Source organism: Asparagus officinalis, chromosome 7 (assembly GCF_001876935.1).
Source record: "Asparagus officinalis chromosome 7, Aspof.V1, whole genome shotgun sequence".
Lineage (NCBI taxonomy): Eukaryota > Viridiplantae > Streptophyta > Magnoliopsida > Asparagales > Asparagaceae > Asparagus > Asparagus officinalis.
The window spans coordinates 30,248,375-30,267,984 of NC_033800.1; the positions used below are offsets into that span (position 1 = coordinate 30,248,375).

Consider the following 19,610-nt stretch of genomic DNA (forward strand, 5'->3'; position numbering starts at 1 on the left):
CCAACCGGGTGTGCTCGTGATTTAAGTGGAGATCTCTTGAGGTGAGAACGAGGCGTAGCGTGATGGGGACCGAACTCGTACCATATTGTTTTGTTTGTGTTGCATTGGCGCACTTGTATATTCGTGCCTTATTTTCATAGCCTTTGTCAACTGCTCATTGTTTATTTTTATTCACTATCTAGTTTAACTTGTTTCCCTTTGTGTTTAGTTTCATGATCCTTGCATAGTTACTTCTTCGTTACCTTGCTTAGGCATATTTATTAGTAAGATTTTAATGGATTTAAATCGGATTAGATTAGCATAAACCCTATTCACCCCCCCACACCCATCCCCCCCCAGCACATTTCTTTACATAGCGACCTTACGGCGTTTCTAACAATTGTATCAGAGCTACGGTGCCCTTGATTTAAGGGCTTCTAATCGCCTTGATGTTAAAGATCCAAGTTATTTATTTGTGCTAACTTGTTTTTGATATTTTTTGTTATCCTGCTTGCCACATATATACATTATGGATATGCAGCGGTGCACAATTGTTTAGTGTATGCCCAATTAATATTACTCTTAGAATTAGATAATTCCTATGCCTAATGGTGTGTAGTTTAAACTTTTTGTTTGATCTAGACATCATTTATGGGAATTATAGATGATGCCTTATTTATGGACCTACTACGGAGAAATCCAAGTGGCTGTAAAATGATCCATAAGCAATTTTACAATGAACAAGCTTTGTTAGAATTTTTTGCTAATGTTTTGACTCATCTTTTCTAACTATTTGTTCATTTTGATGGTGCTTCAATTAATGAAATTTATAGCAGCCATCAAGGCAAATTCGGAGGAATTCGACGTAGTTTGGGAGGATTCTTCTTCAATGAGTGTGTGAGCCATCATTATGCCACACGGCACTAGCGATAGCCCTGTGTGGTAAGCGAGTCCTGAATCGAATATGAATGTATCTTTGATGAACTCGTTCTGTGCTAGTAAAAAATTATTGCATGCCTATAACAAATTGGCATAAAAAATTTATTTATTGATTTACAAGCAAGCATTGGAAGATTTAAATCCGCATCTGAGAATTAGCCTTCCAAAGTTGATATCACTTTCTCAAGAGATGATGCCTTTTAAGAAAATAATGATATTTGCTAAATATGGAAATAGTAATTTGAAATTGGATATTGCTAACTTGACTCATGACCAAAAATAATGCCATTGTTAGAAGTAGAGACATACTAAATGATACTGCTTTCTTTCTAATTACTATTTATGTTTCTACTTCTAATAAAGGCATATGTGCCTAAACAATTGAAGAATTGAATCTTTTGTGAATAAACACATTTCATCTTTTAATTCAACTTTGAGAATATGGCATTTGAAAACCATAAGAAACTTAAGGGACAAGTGTGTTAAACTAGCTACTACAAAATCACATTACACCTATAGCATTATGTATTAGAAAGTTTACAATATGCTCAATTTGCGATGTTAAAGGTCACATTGCCTAAATCTTTGCTATGGATGCCCACACAATCTTCTTAAGATTAATGCCTTCTTGTGCCATCTTCATAAGGGTTTTTCATCTCACACACATGCACATGCATCTGATCTTCTCATCATAGCATCTAGTGTGTTTAATATGTCATTGTTGGTCGTTTGGTAATTTGGCACATTATTCGGCTAGTTTTTTGTCCTTTTCCAGCTGTGTTTTCTGAGGGCCTTTTGGTCTTTTTGCTTGGGTTTTTGCTGATATTTTGGGTTCCTATAAATACCCTCCCTGCTCTCATCTTTCACTAACCAAGAGAATGTTTTAAGAAAGTTTAACAAGGGTTTAAATTTGTTTAAAGGTGTTTAAAGCCTTGTTTCAAAATTTCGGTTTGTGAAGATAATTTCACAAGAGCAAGTGGAGATCATCATTTGGTGTTTGAGCAATCACTCTTCTCCCTCTCTCTTGTTATCATCTAGAGAAGTTTTTCCTAAACTCATTCTAGCTATTTATTATTTTGTTTATAATTTCCATAAGCTAGATTTATATTGAGTTTAGTTAAATTGTTTTTTATTGAGTCCCTTTGTTCACACACAACCTATTGAGCTTATCGTATTTACATTCATAGTATAATTTGGGTTGTGGGTTTGTGACTTAGAGAGTGAGCTTACAATTCGTTCTCATTCATTGTAGAGAACAAACACTTTGTATTTGTTCTTAATTTGTGAAGTTCACTTTGTAATACACTTGTACACCGAGAGGAGTGTGTGGTGAGGACGTAGTCGATACCGAGAGGAGTGGCGTCGGTGGCCTAGTGAGAGGTGATAATTCCGAGCACTTGAGGGAGGCGATACGTGAGGACCATCACTTAAGGTTGTTGCTTTTGTATGTACATTGTGAGGATTTGTGAGAGTTGTCGGTTGACTTGATAACCGAGTGTGTAGAGTTTTCGGTTAGCTAGAAAACCGAGTGTGTAGAGAAGTTCCGGCTTCCAAACCGGGTTGTGTAGTGGATTCTTGTAATCTTTCTCTTCATCAGTCTCGGGGCACTGCTCCTTAGTCAATCTGAAATGACTAGCTAACGGTGTGCTAACGGCCTTAGCACCACTCATCCCGAATCTCTCAAGCACCCGTCGAATATACTCGGCCTGAGATAGTCGTAGTGTGCCTAAGAGTTTGTCTCTGCTGATCTTCATTCCCAATATCTGCTTTGCTGCGCCTAGGTCCTTCATGTCAAACTCACTCGACAGCTGCTTCTTCAGTTTCTTGATCTCTGTCATATCTGAACCGGCTACTAGCATGTCGTCGACATATAAAAGCAGGATGATGTAACTGTTGTCAAACTCCTTGACAAAGCAACAGTGATCAGCATTGCACCTGGAGTAACCGTTCCTGTGCATGAATCCATCGAACTTTTTGTACCATTGCCTTGGAGCTTGTTTTAGGCCGTACAAGCTCTTCTTCAATCTGCATACCATCTTCTCTTTTCCCTTCTGAGTAAACCCCTCTGGCTGCTGCATATATATCTCTTCCTCTAGATCACTGTGGAGGAAAGCTGTCTTTACATCTAGCTGCTCGAGATGTAGATCTTCAGCTGCAACAATACTCAGGACTGTTCTGATGGTAGTCAGTTTGACTACTGGAGAGAAGATCTCTGTGTAATCAACTCCTTCTCTCTGCTGAAATCCTTTAACCACCAATCTGGCCTTGTATCTCTTGGAACCATCATGTTCCTCTTTGATTCTGTACACCCATTTGTTGCTCAAGGCCTTTTTCCCCGTTGGTAGCTTCGCAAGTTCCCATGTCTTGTTGGTGTTCAAGGATTTTATTTTATCTTTCATGGCGAGCTCTCACTTGCTCGCATCATCCACTCGAAGTGTCTCATCATAACTTTCTGGCTCTCCACCGTCACTCAATAATAGGTAGTTGAGATGGGCTCTGGGCTGTAGTGATGAATACTTTGGATTAGGCTTGGGGACTCTAGTTGACCGTCTCAACTCTCTGACAGGCGAAACATGCTCTCCATCTTCATCTGCCCCCTCTGAAGTAGTCTCATCCATCATCCATCTTCATCTGCCCCCTCTGAAGTAGTCTCATCCATCAACTCTTCTTCTTCATCAGAACTAGCTTCAGGATTGCCTCCATCCCCCTCTGAAGTAGTCTCATCCATCAACTCTTCTTCTTCATCAGAACTAGCTTCAGGATTGCCTCCATCCGAGGCATCATCTGACTCAAAGTATGTGGGATCACTCTGCACCGAACTAGTGGACTGAACGGCATCACGGTCTTTGTAGATGACTGTTTCATTAAAGACCACATCCCTGCTTCTGATGATTTTCTTGTTCTGCTCATCCCAAAATTTGTAGCCAAACTCATCACCGCCATAGCCAACAAAGAAACATTTCAAAGACTTAGGATCAAGTTTGTTTCTTGCATGATCACTCAGATGAACGTATGAAACATACCCAAATACTCTCAGGTGAGAAAGATTTACTTGCTTTCCACTCCATACTTCTTCGGGTATTTTATGCTCCAAAGGAACTGATGGTCCCCAGTTGATCAAGTAGGCAACTGTGTTGACTGCTTCTGCCCAGAATTGCTTTGGAAAACCTGCTTGTAACCGCATACTTTTGGCTCTCTCAGTCAACGTTCTGTTCATCCGTTCTGCTATGCCATTCTGCTGGGGTGTACCTGGCACTGTCCTCTCTAATCTAATGCCGCTGTCATAACAGAACCTCTTGAACTCTGAGTCTTCATACTCGCCGTCGTTGTCAGAACGAAGCTTCTTGATCTTCAAACCGGTCTCGTTCTCTACCATAGCCTTCCATCTCTTGAAGACTTCAAACACTTCTGATTTGTGTTTCATGAAATAGACCCAAGTCTTCCTCGAGTGATCATCTATGAAGGTCACAAAATATAACCTTCCGCCGGTCGATGGTACTGATGTTGGACCCCACACATCTGTGTGAACTAACTCAAGCTTCTCTTCTTTAGGAGTTCTGCCAACCCTTTTGAAGCTTATTCTCTTTTGTTTCCCAAGAATGCAACTTTCACATAAGTCAATATCAGTCGATCTCAAACCTGGTAATTTCCCATTCGACTGCATAACCTTTAGGCCTTTGCTACTCATGTGACCTAGCCTCTGGTGCTACAAATTTGGGTCTTCCTTACTTTCAGCCACTGCAATGGAACCACGTGCATCTATCGTCATGTAGAGGGATCCTGTCTTTGTACCACGGGCAACAACCATGGACCCCTTTGTAACCTTCCATGTATCACATGCGAAGGTTGATACATATCCCTCTTTCGCCAATTGTCCTATGGAAATCAGATTTTTTCCTCAAGCTTCCATATAGACCCATTGAGCTTGATCTGCACGACTCCTTTGCCAACAATATCACAGGGCTGATCGTCACCAAGATTGACTTTTCCTAGGTTTCCTGAAACGTAGTTCTCAAATAAATCTCTATTTGAGGTAGTATGAAACGAAGCTCCTGAATCCAGCACCCACGATTCAGTCTTGCTCTCCAACGAACAGATTAGGGCATCATCTGATTCTCCTGAGGCCACGTTCGCTTCAGTCTTGTTCTCCTTGTCCTTCTTGGGTTCTCGGCATTGATTCTCAAGTGGCCAAACTTGCCACAATTCCAGCAATCGATCTCCTTCTTGCTCTTGCGATTTCTGGACTTTGACCTCCCATTCCTCGAGTTAGGTCTTCCTTGACTATTCCCTCTATTTCTGTTTCCGTTTCTTCCTCTGCTCTCAAGATTCAACGCCGACCCTGAATTAGAAATCTCTTCCTCTTGTCTTCTAATCTCCTCAGTCATAATCATGTCCACCGCCTCTGAAAACTTCAGTTTTGATTTGCCACATGATCTGCTAATCGAGATAACGGTACTCTTCTAACTGTCGGGTAATTGACCAAGTATCAAGAGGGCTTGGATTTCATCGTCAAACTGAATATTGACCGAGTTTAGTTGATCCGTGATCTCGTTAAACTCGTTCAGGTGTTCCTTGAATTTCTGGCTCTCGGACATCCTCAAATTAAACAACTTTTTATTGAGATGTACCTTATTCGCCGCAGTCAAATTAAACAGCTTTTTATTGAGATGTACCTTATTCGCCGCAGAGGGCTGCTCATACATACTGGACAACGCCGCCATGAGATCCGCCGTCGTATTCTGATTCTTGATGTTGAACACTACTGATTTAGACAAGGTCAACCTCATCGCTCCAAGGGCCTTTCAATCCAATAGCTTCCAATCCGCATCCTTCATATCCGTCGGCTTCTCTCCCAATGGTAGGTATAAATTCTTCTGATAGAGGTAGGCTTCCATCTGCATCTTCCAGAACCCGAAGTTTGTTCCATCAAACTTCTCAATCTTGGATGTTTCCTTCTCAGATCCCATGTCTCTGACCTCAAATCGCTCGCGCCGAACCTGGTCGCTCTGATACCACTTGTTGGGGATGCACAACCCCCCTGATGCGATTTGAAAATAGAGATTTAGGAGAGAATAGAGAATTCAATCAATCACAAACACACAAGATTTATGTGGTTCGCTTTTCAATGTGAGAAACTACGTCCACGACCGCCGCAGGAGAAAATTTCACTATTTTCGTCTATATACATCATGCCCTAATCAACCCTTTTATAGACTTAAGGGTTTTACAAATAGAAAAAGAAACATGTCAAAAATTGTAACTGGGCCAAAACCCGACTCGCGGTCGACCGCCGCGCCATGCGCGGTCGACCGCGACCCAGTCAAAATGCATTCTTCGTCGTTTTTCTTGAACTTCGTCGTCGTCAATCCTGTTCCTCCTGTTCCGCCTTGTTCCTCTTCATTCTGAAGTATATGACAGGTCTGATAGTTAGGCTTCACATATCCTAACAGTAAACAATCAAAGAACTTGCGCAACATAGTTCTCACCAGTCATGTCTACGATCTTCACTGAGAGTAGAAAAGAAACTTCGACTAAATAACAAATTTTTGCATCAAAGAAGTACCCATCATAAGATTTCAAGATGGGTTCAACAGTTCGAAAGAAGACGTTTTGTGGCCAGAATGATCGAATAGCATATAATCTAGGTAATGGCATATTTTTACAAATGTATCAAAGAAGAAAATGAATAGTTAGAAATGTTCTCGAATTTTTTCTGATGAATCTACAGTCTATTTTGATTCAGATGACATTGGATAATACAATACACAAAAGAGAATATATGGGTCGTCTTTTCAAATCAATACTTCCAAACTGATTACGCCTATCTTATTCATCTCCCATGGCCAGCTCCAGTGCATAATCATCCCTCTCCTGCAGATAATAGGGAATAGTTAAAATCCAGGAAACAGAACCCCATCATGCTTTCAACAATGGTTAATGTGCATCATATAGAAAAGAAATGCAAATATGAGTAATTTATGACTGATAGTAAAATCTTGCAAGAGCTAATGTGTATAGTCGTAGAAAACATACGATAGGTCCTCTTGCAAAATATCGTCCAAATTGGAGCCAGTACACCTGTAAAGACGAAGGGGTAATAATGTTTCCAGGAATCAGTGAGTAGGGTTTGGAGATATTATAACCATTAAAATTGAAAGCAAATACATTAATACACTTTTCCAATGAGATAATTATAGTTTGAGTTCTTGCTCGGACTGTAATACCTCATCCTCGTCTTGAGTTTCAACCTCAATATCAGAAGTTGGGAAGCCCACACAGAGCAATGCATAACCCTGCAAAGAAAAATAGCATAGTTAATGGCCTCCCAAATCACTACAAGATGTCTACCAATCCATTTCAATAGTCTGAAAAAAAGTTGATCACTAAACTTTGTTTTTGTAGCAACAAGCACACTTATTGCTAATTATAACCTATCAAATAAATACACAAATAAATCCAGGAACAGTTGAAGCTCTCGGATCAGGAAGAACAGTGTGCTGAGGCAAAAGCTTCATCAAGTTCTATCTAACAAGCTCTAGTGAATCTGAATTGACAAAGAAACTCAACATATACCTAAATTCTCTGAAGCCTTTAAATGAAATTTTGTGGGGACAATATATCACCTTCAAGCTATCCAACGAAATGATCCATATTTTTACCTCACAGGACATCAAAACTTCTAATGAGAAAATCTGATACCGACATGGAGAACCTCACATGTAATATCCTTTCCCTATTCTCCTTCTCATTTTTTTCATGCATGCAGGATTCAATCCTACTTCCACGAGTCATTCATTGTCACAGTTGGAAGGTTATTTACCTGGTTAACACGGCCGCAACCAAATAAAAAACCTCATCACTTATTAGGAAATTTGCCTTATCAGCCACGTTCCATATTTTTTAGTTTGTCAATATCTACTCAGTAGTTACTAAAAGGCAAACTAACATCACAGTGCGTGGGCTTCATTTAGATAAGAAGGAAAGAGATAACATTAACCGACAGAAATATTATTCAGAACCACAATTAGCAAGTGAAGGCAAAAGAACCTTAGATTTTAGTTCTGCAGAAATCCCAAGAGCTTCAGGTTGTCTAATTTGCCCAGATTTTACTCGAACAGCACAGCTAGTACAGCAACCTGAAAGAATCAGAAAACATGTTCCCTCCATCTATATTTACCTATATAAGGAATACGAAAACAACATTGAGTATCAAGGAATTAAGATGCTCGAAAACTTGTTATCATCATTACTTTGAATTACTTTCTTTATCCTATAACTTGTAAGATATTTCCATGTAACATGTTTCTTCTTATTACTAGGATCAAGCCAAACTAGAAAGATCAACCTCATAAGCCAGCACAGATAGCTCAAAACCACCATAGGTAAATCTAACATTAGTAATTTATTTTTCTCGCCATGGAGGGGCAAGAACTTGTGTATCATTCAAGAATCAAACCCAAAAAGAATCCTCTCAAAATATTAATTGACTCATGTTTCAGTGGTATCTGATCAACACATAGAATATATGTGGTATTTCACATGAGCATAGTCCCACTGTGAAAAAGTTGAAAGTGATGGATTTAACCAGATGTAGGACCAACTCTTAATAAATTAAATTAATCTTAGTTTTCAACCTCCGTTTAAAATCCATATTATACATAAACTCCAGAGGGGCTGATCTCTCCCCAACCCCACCCCACCCCACCCCATCCCCCAAAAAAAAACCAAAAAAAGAGGAAAAAAAAAACAAACTCTTCCCAGTCCATATTACAAGTGCTATCAGATACAGGTTATGGTACAAGGGAAAGGGAGAGTGAAGTTCAACATGAAATCTGAAGGTGTCGAGAGAACAACTGAATCAAGTTATCCTGCCGAAATGTCTTGTTAACTGACAAATGAAGGAGCATGCAGAAAATGAAAGATCCCATGGATATTGTTAGCAATGTCTTGATCCACGATTACCGATTTGGACCAAGTCAAGTAGACTAATATTCGCTAGACCATCGATACTGAAAGATCCTAGAATGGTGTGGCCAAGCTGGTGTGCCCAAATTTTTCGGTTCAGGACCAAAGTCCAGTTACCTCAGGAATGATGGAGGGTACCTATGATTGTGCACAGGAGTGACTAAGGTCTGGTTAGGTCACAGGTGATGGGAAATCATATCTCTGATTGCCAGTTTGGACCAAGTCAGTGGAAGACCAATGATTCCCATGGAAGATTGAGTTATACTCACAAATGAAAGGAAAGGACAGTTAGGATTCTATTTGAGTACAAAAAACAAATTAAATTGACAGGGAGTGAAAGGCGGTGCAATTTTCACCCCCAATCCCCTCCAAAAGAGACTCCCAAGCAAAGTGATTTTTTTCACCTCCATTCATTCCCCTCAATCCAAACAGGGTGTAAATAGAAAGTAAGGATCGGTTCTTGATAGCTTAAACTATTGGATTCATTAGTTTTCAGTACTCTGTTTATGCTTATTAACTATTAGAGCCGCTCAATCTCTCCTGAACAATATATATTTTCTTATGCTATTTATTACAATATATACTCTATCCCGACCATAAATGAGATGATACTCTAACATAGCTATCTATTACAAATCTTCCAAACTTATTGCTGGAATTCAAGCCAAATTATTCATTGTTTAACTACAGAAATAAAAGACAAATTTCAACTTGAGAGGGATTATCTGAAACCGATCAATAATCTAAAAAATAAGTGAACTAGAACGAAACCGAGCATAATGATCAATTTTACAATGGTTAAGGTCAAGCATTTAACTATAATTCATCCCTTCACCATTCTGTTGCTCACAATTTCGTTACTCCAAGCTACTAATTGGTTTACGACATGTAGAATATGTTCTGTACGCTATATAAATTTAGTTTTTCATCGTTTCTCCGTCATCAAGCACACCCCATAAGGGCGTTGTTAGGGAAATTGACTTATAATCCACAAATGAATTATTACACCAAGTATATTATAGGCCTAAACGCTTGGTATAAAAAAAGATTATAAGTTGCATTCAATAAGAGATTGTTTGGCAAATGGGTGGATTATAATCCATCATTATTATTAAAATGACTAAAAATGACATAGGTTTTGAAATTATCTTAAATGTTAAGGGGTCAGCTGGTCATTTACTTGGTCAAACAACCCAGCTTATAAGCAACCGAAAAAATAAGCTGGGTTGGGACAACTTAACTTTTTTTTACTTAGAAGCCAATTAAGTTGGTTGCCAAACATATTTTAGTGGCTTATAAGCCACAAAAGTGACTTCTAAGCCAATTTCATCAGTTCCTAAACATGCTCTAAGATCCCTCTTAGGGATTCAACACTACACTATAAAACACAATTTTCTGAGGTAGTACCACATCCAGATATGTTCACACTAAAACCTTGATGTTTTAGGTCTAAGATGCACTTTGGACACTTTCTCTATTTGGATCCATAAGATTCTAATTAGCTTTAATTAAAAGTTCGAAACCAGATCAACTTATAACTAGTATGTGGATTATATCCACATCTCTATCCCTCTCATAATGTTACATGAAATCTAACTCAATGAGAGATGAAAAATCACCAAATAATGAGAAACCCTCATTTCTCGTAACCCACACTTACAAGGGGAAAAAAATCTATTTTTCAGATTTATTCGTTAGCTGATTGAATTTGTTTTAACGTTTTATTCTTGATACACACTTGTTATTTTTAGGGTATATTTCACAAAACTGCAAATAGTTTGGCCTATTTTGAGATATCCTAATCCTCAAAAATTTTGTATTTTTATGAATTTATTTCCAGATAACTCCTAACTTTTGGTGGGTTATCTCAAAAAGTTTTGGGGCTTAAATTGTATTTCCAAACATTTTGGGGCTTCTATCAAAATGGTTCAAACTTGGTGGGGTTTTTGTGAAATTTACCCTTATTTTCATTACATACGTATGTTTCCTTGTCCTGTTTCTTAAAAGCTTATCGTTTCTCGTATTTTTATCCTCGTTTCTGTTTGTCAGTCCAGGACCAAAGGCCACTTACCTCAAGAATGATGGAGGATACCTATGATTGCGCACAAGAGTGACTAGGGTCTAGTTAGGCCACAGGTGATGGGATCATGGGAAATTATATCTCTGATTGCTAGTTTGGACTAAGTCAGTGGAAGACTCATGATTCCCATGGAAGATTGAGTTATACTCACAAATGAAAGGAAAGGACAGTTAGGATTCTATTTGAGTACAAAATCACATTGAAGGCGGTACAATTTTCACCTCCAATCCCCTCTAAAAGAGACTCCCAAACAAAGTAATTTTTCACCTCCGTTCATTCCCCTCAATCTAAACAAGGTGTAAATAGAAAGTAAAGATCGGTAATTGATAGCTTAAACTATTGGATTCATTAGTTTTTAGTACTCTGTTTAAGGTTCATTAACTCTTAGAGCTGCTCGATCTCTCCTGAACAATATATGTTTCCTTATGAAGTTAGCTATCTATTACAATATATGCTCTATCCTGACCACAAATGAGATAATACTCTAGCATAACTATCTATTACAAATCTTCCAAACTTATTGCTGGAGTTCAAGCAAAATTATTCATTGTTTAACTACAGAAATAAAAGCCGAATTTTAACTTGAGAGGGATTGTCTGAAACGGATCAATAATCTAAAAAATAAGTAAACTAGAATGAAACTGAGCATAATGATCAATTTTACAATGGTTAAGGTCAAGCATTTAACCATAATTCATCCCTTCACCATTCTGTTGTCCACAATTTCGCTATTCTAAGCTACTAATTGGTTTATGACATGTAGAATATGTTCCGTACGCTATATGAATTTAGTTTTTCATCGCTTCTCCTTCATCAGGCACACCCCATAAGAGCATGTTTGGAAAATTGGCTTATAATCCACAAATGAAAAGCCTAAGTTCTTGGTTAAAAAAAAAGATTATAAGCTGCATCCAGCAAAAGAGTGTTTGGCAAATGGGTGGATCATAATACATTATTATTCTTAAAATGACTAAAAATAACATAGGTTTTGGAACCATCTTAAATGTTGAGGGGTCAGGTGGTCAATTACTTGGTCAAACAACTCAGCTTATAAGCAACTGAAAAAATAAGCTGGGTTACGGCAACTTAACTTTTTTTGACTTAGAAGCCAATTAAGTTGGTTGCCAAACATGGCTTATAAGCCACAAAAGTGACTTATAAGCCGCTTTGACCAGTTCTCAAACATACTATGAGATCCCTCTTAGGGATTCAACGTTGCACTATAAAGCACAATTCTCTGAGGTAGTATCACATCCAGCTATGTTCACACTAAAATCTTGATGTTTTAGGTCTAAGATGCACTTCGGAGACTTTCTCTCTTTGGATCTATGAGATTCAAATTAGCTTTAATTGAAAGTTCAAAATCAGTTCAGCTTATACTACTATGTGGATTCTATCCACATATCTATCCCTCTCATAGTGTTACATGAAATCTAACTCAATGAGAGATGAATAATCACCAAGTAATGAGAAACCCTCATTTCTCGTAACCAACAGTTACAAGGGGCAAAAAAATCCATTTTTTAGATTTATTAGTTAGCTGATTGAATTTGTTTTAACGCTTATTCTTGATATACTTGTTATTTTTAGGGTATATTTCACAAAACCCCAAATAGTTTGGCCCATTTTGAAATAGCCCCTAAAGATTTGGAAATGTCACCCAACCCTCAAAAATTTTGCATTTTTATGAATTTATTTCCAGATAACTCCTAACTTTTGGTGGGTCATTTGAAAAGGTTTTGGGGCTAAAATTGCATTTCCAAACATTTTGGGGCTTATATCAAAATGGTTCAAACTTGGTGGGTTTCTGTGAAATTTACCCTTATTTTCGATATACATGTATGTCTCCTTGTCCTGTTTCTTAAAAGCTTATCGTTTATCGTATTTTTATCCTCATCTCTGCTTCATAGACCCGACACCTTTTTATTTCACTCATTTTTCTTCTATTATTATACCAAGATCTTGGTTAACAAATGCACTAACATAACACCATCCATATGCAAATGACGCAAAAAAAAAGGAAAATAGTTAATGTTTGATATATGAATGTAACATTTATTCCTTAGTATACTACAACATGGTGATGATGTACACCTCCTCGTTGTATGCAACTAATATTCCATTACACAGTGTGTATATGATGAAACAAACTGGTCAGTTACACCATCAGACGGATAGGGCAATAAGTAAAAACTACATCTGCAAATTTGCAACAAAGGACTCCAAAAACAGATTTTGCTCACTAAACTAAAGTTAAAACCTCAATCCTTTATGGGTATTCTACATAAACCAAAAACTAATTACTTAGGCCAGAAATAGCCTTGCTTATGGTTTCCAATATAACTTACTAAAATTCGTAAGGAAAAATAAATAAATACTACACTAGCCCACTTATACCAAAAGAACCCATAATTTACAAAACTCAGCTAAAATCCAATACCATGCCTGCAAGCAAAGGGAAGAGTTATGTCCTGCGACTCAGCGGTATGCAAAATGTACTGATCCTGCAGAAAACCCATTACTCGGAATTCAATTATTTCTCCAAATTAACCCACCATTTTGTTAAATTTTGGCAAACGATGGTTACCTCGGGCACGAGGAACTCGTGCACAACTCCCCGCTGCCGATCACGAACAGTGACCCGATGGGTCGGAACCGGACCGGACGAAGACGTCACTGGATTGGACTCGACAGTCTTGAGCTGGGATTTTACACTTGAGCCCCTTCTTTTTGGGGAATTGGGTCTTGTGGTTGATGGGTTTGAGAAGAGGAGAAGAGGCGATGGGTTGAGAGTGCAAGAAATGCAAACATTCATGGCTTTTTTATTTATTTTTTTTTATTTTTTTGTAAAGTGAGAAGGGATTGGGAGGAGGTTGGATTTGGGGTTTATGAGACGGCCATGGTTAGCTTCGTTCGCGGTTAGAAAGGGTGTTATCCAAAGTTTTGGATAGAAAGGAGACAAGGATATTGGGCTGGGCGTCACGATGATCATGGGCCTGCCTTCGGTTTGGTCCGTTTTCTTTGTATTAATGATTGTGATTTCAAATTTATCACCTGCTCATTACAAATCATAGCATCTCGGCTTAGGGGTGCGCAAAAATATCCAAATCCGAATCGGTTACGGTGCAACTGTGCAAGTATAGTTATTAAAATCTATATTTGATGGGTAGTGTTACAGGGACCCAAAAATATGGGACCCTACATGGGACAGACGAGGTGTCGGCTCCATGTCTCATGATGCACTATTCATGCATCATGGGACAAGGAGCCGACACCTCGTGCATCATGGGACATGGAGCCGACACATCGCCTGTCCCATATAGGGTCTCATGTTTTTAGGTCCCTACGGCATTTTTCATATTTGATAGCATAATAATTATGGATACGGATATGGATATTTAGTGTAATATCCGCGAGTATATGATGGTCATATACTTGTGACAGTTTTAATCGTTAGATTAATCGAATTGAGGTTGAGTTTACTAATCAGGGGTCTAATCTTTATTTTTTTCAGATATAATAAGCATATCAATGAACTCTCTTGTATCATATGAACTATATTTTTCCAATATTCTCTAGTTTTCTTATATCCATTCTGTATATGCGTGTACTGTTGTGCGCAGCGGAAATTTCGGCAGCACCTCTGATGCACAATGTGCACAACAAGAGATTAGATCACAACGAAAATCTTGTTTCACAAAGGAAACAAGAATCGAAAGTAAAATAACTCAACAAAGTGAGATATCAGCTCTTCCTCTCATCAGTTCTAGGATTGACTTGTCGAGGGAACCTACAAGCTATACAAATCACAGCAAGACAATCTATTTAACGTGGTTCGGCAAATTGCCTACGTCCACGGGGCAAGGAGGGGGGAGATCTACTATTAGAGTGAGAGATACAACTAGGGTTTACACTCAATTTAAACCCTCACACAAACTCTCAGATCCCTCACACAAAACTCTCTCAAAAGGCCTCTGACTTGCACGCTGCCAAAGGAGAAAAAAACTGCACCCTTTTTCTTCTATGTCTGTGATTTCCTCTTCGCACCAAGCCGCAGCCAACAAAACAAAAGCCAGCCTCCTTCGCACACAGCCGCCTTCTGTTTCTTCTTTTCCCCAACTTCTGTTCTTGCTCACCGAACAAAAAAGACCTAGGCTAGCTATATATATAGCTTTGAATCGGGTGGGCCTGCTTTGTCCAGCGGAAAAGAGGTACAATTCTGTCTCTTCGCGCATTGCTTTGTCCAGCGAAAAAGAGATACAATCCTATCTCTTCACGCATTCGTCCACTAGCTCTTAGCAAACATCTGCTGGACTTCTCCCTACTTCACGCGTTTTCAACATCTCTTCACGCGTTGCGCATCTCTTCACGTGAATTCGTTCACGTAGGTTGGCTCATTCACAATTCTCCACCTCGGCGAAGTTTTTTCAAAACTGAGCCGACACCAACCAAACCAACTATACCACTTGTTGTGTCCAGTACACCGTGAAATAATTCACGACAACGGACTCAATCCACAATAAGTCGAGAACCCAAATGAGAATGCAAACACTCTCCAAATGTCGGTATCAACTCACCAAATCGGATGCATCATAAAGACTGCCTACGTATCCTCTTGCTCAAGGAATCAAGCCTTCACGTAGTTCACCCAAATGGTCGCGAACGACCTTAATCTAATAGAAGAGTTCGTAACCCTTCTCCAATATCATCAACTCTGTGGCTGATAGCACCTCCAATAGCCTCAAACACCTCCACCTGAGGTGAACCAATGGTCATATCCAAACTGCATCTATCAGCTGCACTCAAAACGATCAACCTATCATCTGCATCCAAAACAACATGATTCCCAATCTGTATCACATCAGTTAGAATCTCAAATGATGCAGTATGATCTGGAGTCTCCACCCAAAGTGGTTTAGCATCACTCTCCACCCGCTGATAATCAAACACGCTCTGAATCCCAAATGTGCTATCGGATCAAATCACACATCCACGATGTGACCAAGTGCTAGGTAGCCAAACATCCGACGCAACCCAAAATCTGAAGCAGTTCCACCAGATCCAAAATATCTACATGTAGTAGTCGGTAACCTATGCATAAGATGGCCCAAACATGTCGTAGCCCACACACCAATACTAATGCTTGACATCAAACGTCGATCCTCCTTCAGAAAAGAACAGCTCCCTAAATCTGCCATCTCATCACGTCGCCTCGAAGTTTCTACAACAATAAAGTGTCTCTAATTACCTTGAGCTCGGCACAAACGTAAGAAAGAACCCCTACCATAAACAGAACATCGGGTTACCTTTTTGCCAATACACTTCCTCCATCTGTTGCAGCTTCTAGGACTTCACACCAACGGGACTTGGTTGTAACCCACCAATGTCTAGAACAATCCCCAACTGCAAAAACCACATACTTATTATCTCCCAATAATGCTTCCTTGGAAGGCCCCCGAATTCCTGAATGAACACCCCTCAGAAGACCCCTCGAATGATGGATAGAAGTGCCAAATTCAACTCCGGTCTTCTTGTTCATACCAATGGGTTCACAGGACTTTAAACTGCAGGTCAAAGCACTCCTTAACAACCTATGCACGGCATTACCAATCAAATAACCTAGCATTAAACAACGCCATAGTGTAGCCGAATCTGATGAAGTCGTCAGCTCCTTATCAATCGCCGTGCTTCCGAGCAAATAATACAAATTTCTCCTTCTGACGCCCTTCATCATAATCATGGACCCCAAATGTGACCTTCAAACGTGCATCCACCAAGGTCACCCTATAGTCGGCTGCCTCCAAAGCTCCAAGTAAAATGATGTTCATCTTTAATTACGGAATGAACCTCACATCATCCAACTCTCGTATCATCCCATTACTCATCCTAATCCGAACAGTACCAATACCACCAATAGAGCATGCATGTCCATTACCCATGAGCATAACATCCTCTCTTTCCAACTTCTGAAAGCTGAAGAACCAATCCCTCCTAGGGCAAACATGGTAAGAAGCACCCGAATCCAACATCCACTTAGTAGAGTCGGCATCACAAACTGATGGTAGTACGGATAACGAATACCCTGAAGAATCTGAATCTGAATTGTTGCCACTAGACTTGACAACATTCACCTCTGAAGCTTGTACAACTTTTCCCTTATTCTTCTCAACTCGATCTAACTTTGGGCATTCAGTTTTCTAATGTCCATCCTCTTTACAAAAAGCACACTGATTCCTACGAATCCCACAATGTGCACCTCTAGACTGCGACCTTCTGCTTTAGTTTGAACCACGGCCTTGAACTACTAATGCATCTCCCGATGCCTTCTCGGAGGACTCATCAACACTCTTCCTCAACTTATAATTCACCAACGCTGAGGTCACCTCCTTATAGCTAACAGTAGTTCTTCCATTAATCATAGTAAGAACAAGGTACCATAATCATCCTCGGGCAACGAAAACAAAAGTAGCATTGCCTTATCTTCATCCTCAACCATGATATCCACATTGGCCATGTCTGAAAGTAGCTTTGTGAAGTTGTTAAATGATATCCACATTGGCCATGTCTGAAAGTAGCTTTGTGAAGTTGTTAACATGCTCCCTAATGGAAACTTCCCTCTTCATCTTGAACTGGTAAAACCTCTTCTTCAAGTGAAGTCGATTCTCAATGCTCTTAGTAAGATACTTTTTATTGAGTGTTTCCCACATCCTTTTCGCCGACGTCTCGTTCATCACATCATAAATAAGATCTGACGTCAAGCATGACCGAATAACTCCACACGCCCTACTATTCATCTTCTTCTAAACATTATCTTCCATATCGGCAGGTTTCTCTTGCAACTTATGAGTCTCTGCTAAATTCTGTGCATCCAAGGCGTCCATCACTTGACACATTCATAATCTGAAATTGATCTTGCCGTCGAACTTCGGAACATCAATCTTCATGTTATTGATGCTCAAACTATGTATCGTCTTCATAAGAGACGATCCTGATGTGCTTGCTTCACCCATATTGTAGATCTAACTCTTCAAATAAGAATCCATTAACGAATCCTTCGAACAAGCTCCCAAGTCCAACCCGGAGCTCTGATACCAATTGTTGTGCACAGCGGAAACTTCGGCAGCACCTCCGGTGCACAAGGTGCACAACAAGAGATTAGATCATAATTAATGAAAATCTTGTTTCACAAATGAAACAAGAACCGAAAGCAAAATAACTCAACAAAGTGAGATATCAGCTCTTCCTCTCATCAGTTCTAGGACTGACTTGTCGAGGGAACCTACAAGCTATACAAATCACAAAAAGACAGCCTACGTCCACGGGGCAAGGAGGGGGAGATCTACTATTAGAGGGAGAGATACAACTAGGGGTTACAATCACTCAATCTAAACCCTCACACAAACTCTCAGATCCCTCACACAAAACTCTCTCAAAAGGCCTCTGACTTGCACGCTGCCAAAGGAGAAAAAAAAACTGCACCCTTTTTCTTCTCTGTCTGCGATTTCCTCTTCGCACCAAGCCGCAACCAACAAAACAAAAGCCAGCCTCCTTCGCACACAGCCGCCTTCTGTTTCTTCTTTTCCCTAACTTCTGTTCTTGCTCACCGAATAAAAAAGACCTAGGGTAGCTATATATATAGCTTTGAATCGGGTGGGCCTGCTTTGTCCAGCGGAAAAGAGATACAATCTTATCTCTTCACACATTGCTTTGTCCAGCGGAAAAGAGATACAATCCTATCTCTTTACGCATTCGTCCACTGGCTCTTAGCAAACATCTGCTCGACTTCTCCCTACTTCACGCGTTTTCAACATCTCTTCACGCGTTGCCCATCTCTTCACGTGAATTCGTGCACGTAGGTTGGCCCATTCATATGTACATCCGTATATGCATACGAATTCAGTGAATATGGACATGAATTTTTCTTATTCATGCATATCCATATTAATACCATTATTCGTGAGTGGTAAGCATATATGGATGTGAATAATATCATACCCGAGCCGCATCTAAATCGTATGCACCTTTCATCTCAATGCATGAGACGTGTGAATTACAAGGAATTTGAAGTAATATTGTAATTGAATTCTCAAGAGAACGGATGATTTATTATATTCTTTTGAATATTTTTCAAACGTGAAGTTGTTTCTATTGATTTTTTTTCAAGTGTGAAGACATTTTTTGTGGTTTTTTTCCAAGTATATGAGGAGTGAAAGCAAAAAAGAATCCCATTTTCAAAATAGTAATGAATTCTCAAGAATTAAAATGATTTTAGTCGAGGATTAACTCATTTAGCTCCCTTTTCTTCTAAATATTTAACAAACTTAAGTTCTTTGTGCTCCCGTTCTTATTGTCTTCTAATTTATTAAATTTTCCATTGTATAAAATCAGAACTATTGTTTTATCTCATCTTACTCTACATACAAACTGTTAAATTCATTTCTCTTTATTTCTTTAACTATTTTTAATCATATTTTACGCACTGAACTGAAAAGGGTTCAAATCAATTTAATAATTCAAGATGAAAGAAAAGAACAAGAAATAGTTAAGATGACACGCAGAGTCAAAGTAACAGCTTAAGGCAAGTATGTGTTATCATTGTTGATGTTGTTGCTGTTATTATATTTTTCTGTTTTTTAATTCTCTCTTT

The 19,610-nt window shown here is 39.1% G+C and overlaps 1 protein-coding gene across 1 annotated transcript; it reads right to left on the reverse strand.

Moving 5' to 3' along the window:
• Positions 6,535-13,902, reverse strand: LOC109850071 (ferredoxin-2). Its single transcript, XM_020419989.1, has 6 exons — positions 13,551-13,902; positions 13,404-13,467; positions 7,966-8,054; positions 7,143-7,211; positions 6,952-6,996; positions 6,535-6,789 (listed from the first exon to the last, which is right to left on the reverse strand). Exons 1-6 carry the CDS (start codon positions 13,776-13,778, stop codon positions 6,745-6,747), a joined length of 540 nt encoding a protein of 179 aa, XP_020275578.1. The 5' UTR covers positions 13,779-13,902; the 3' UTR covers positions 6,535-6,744.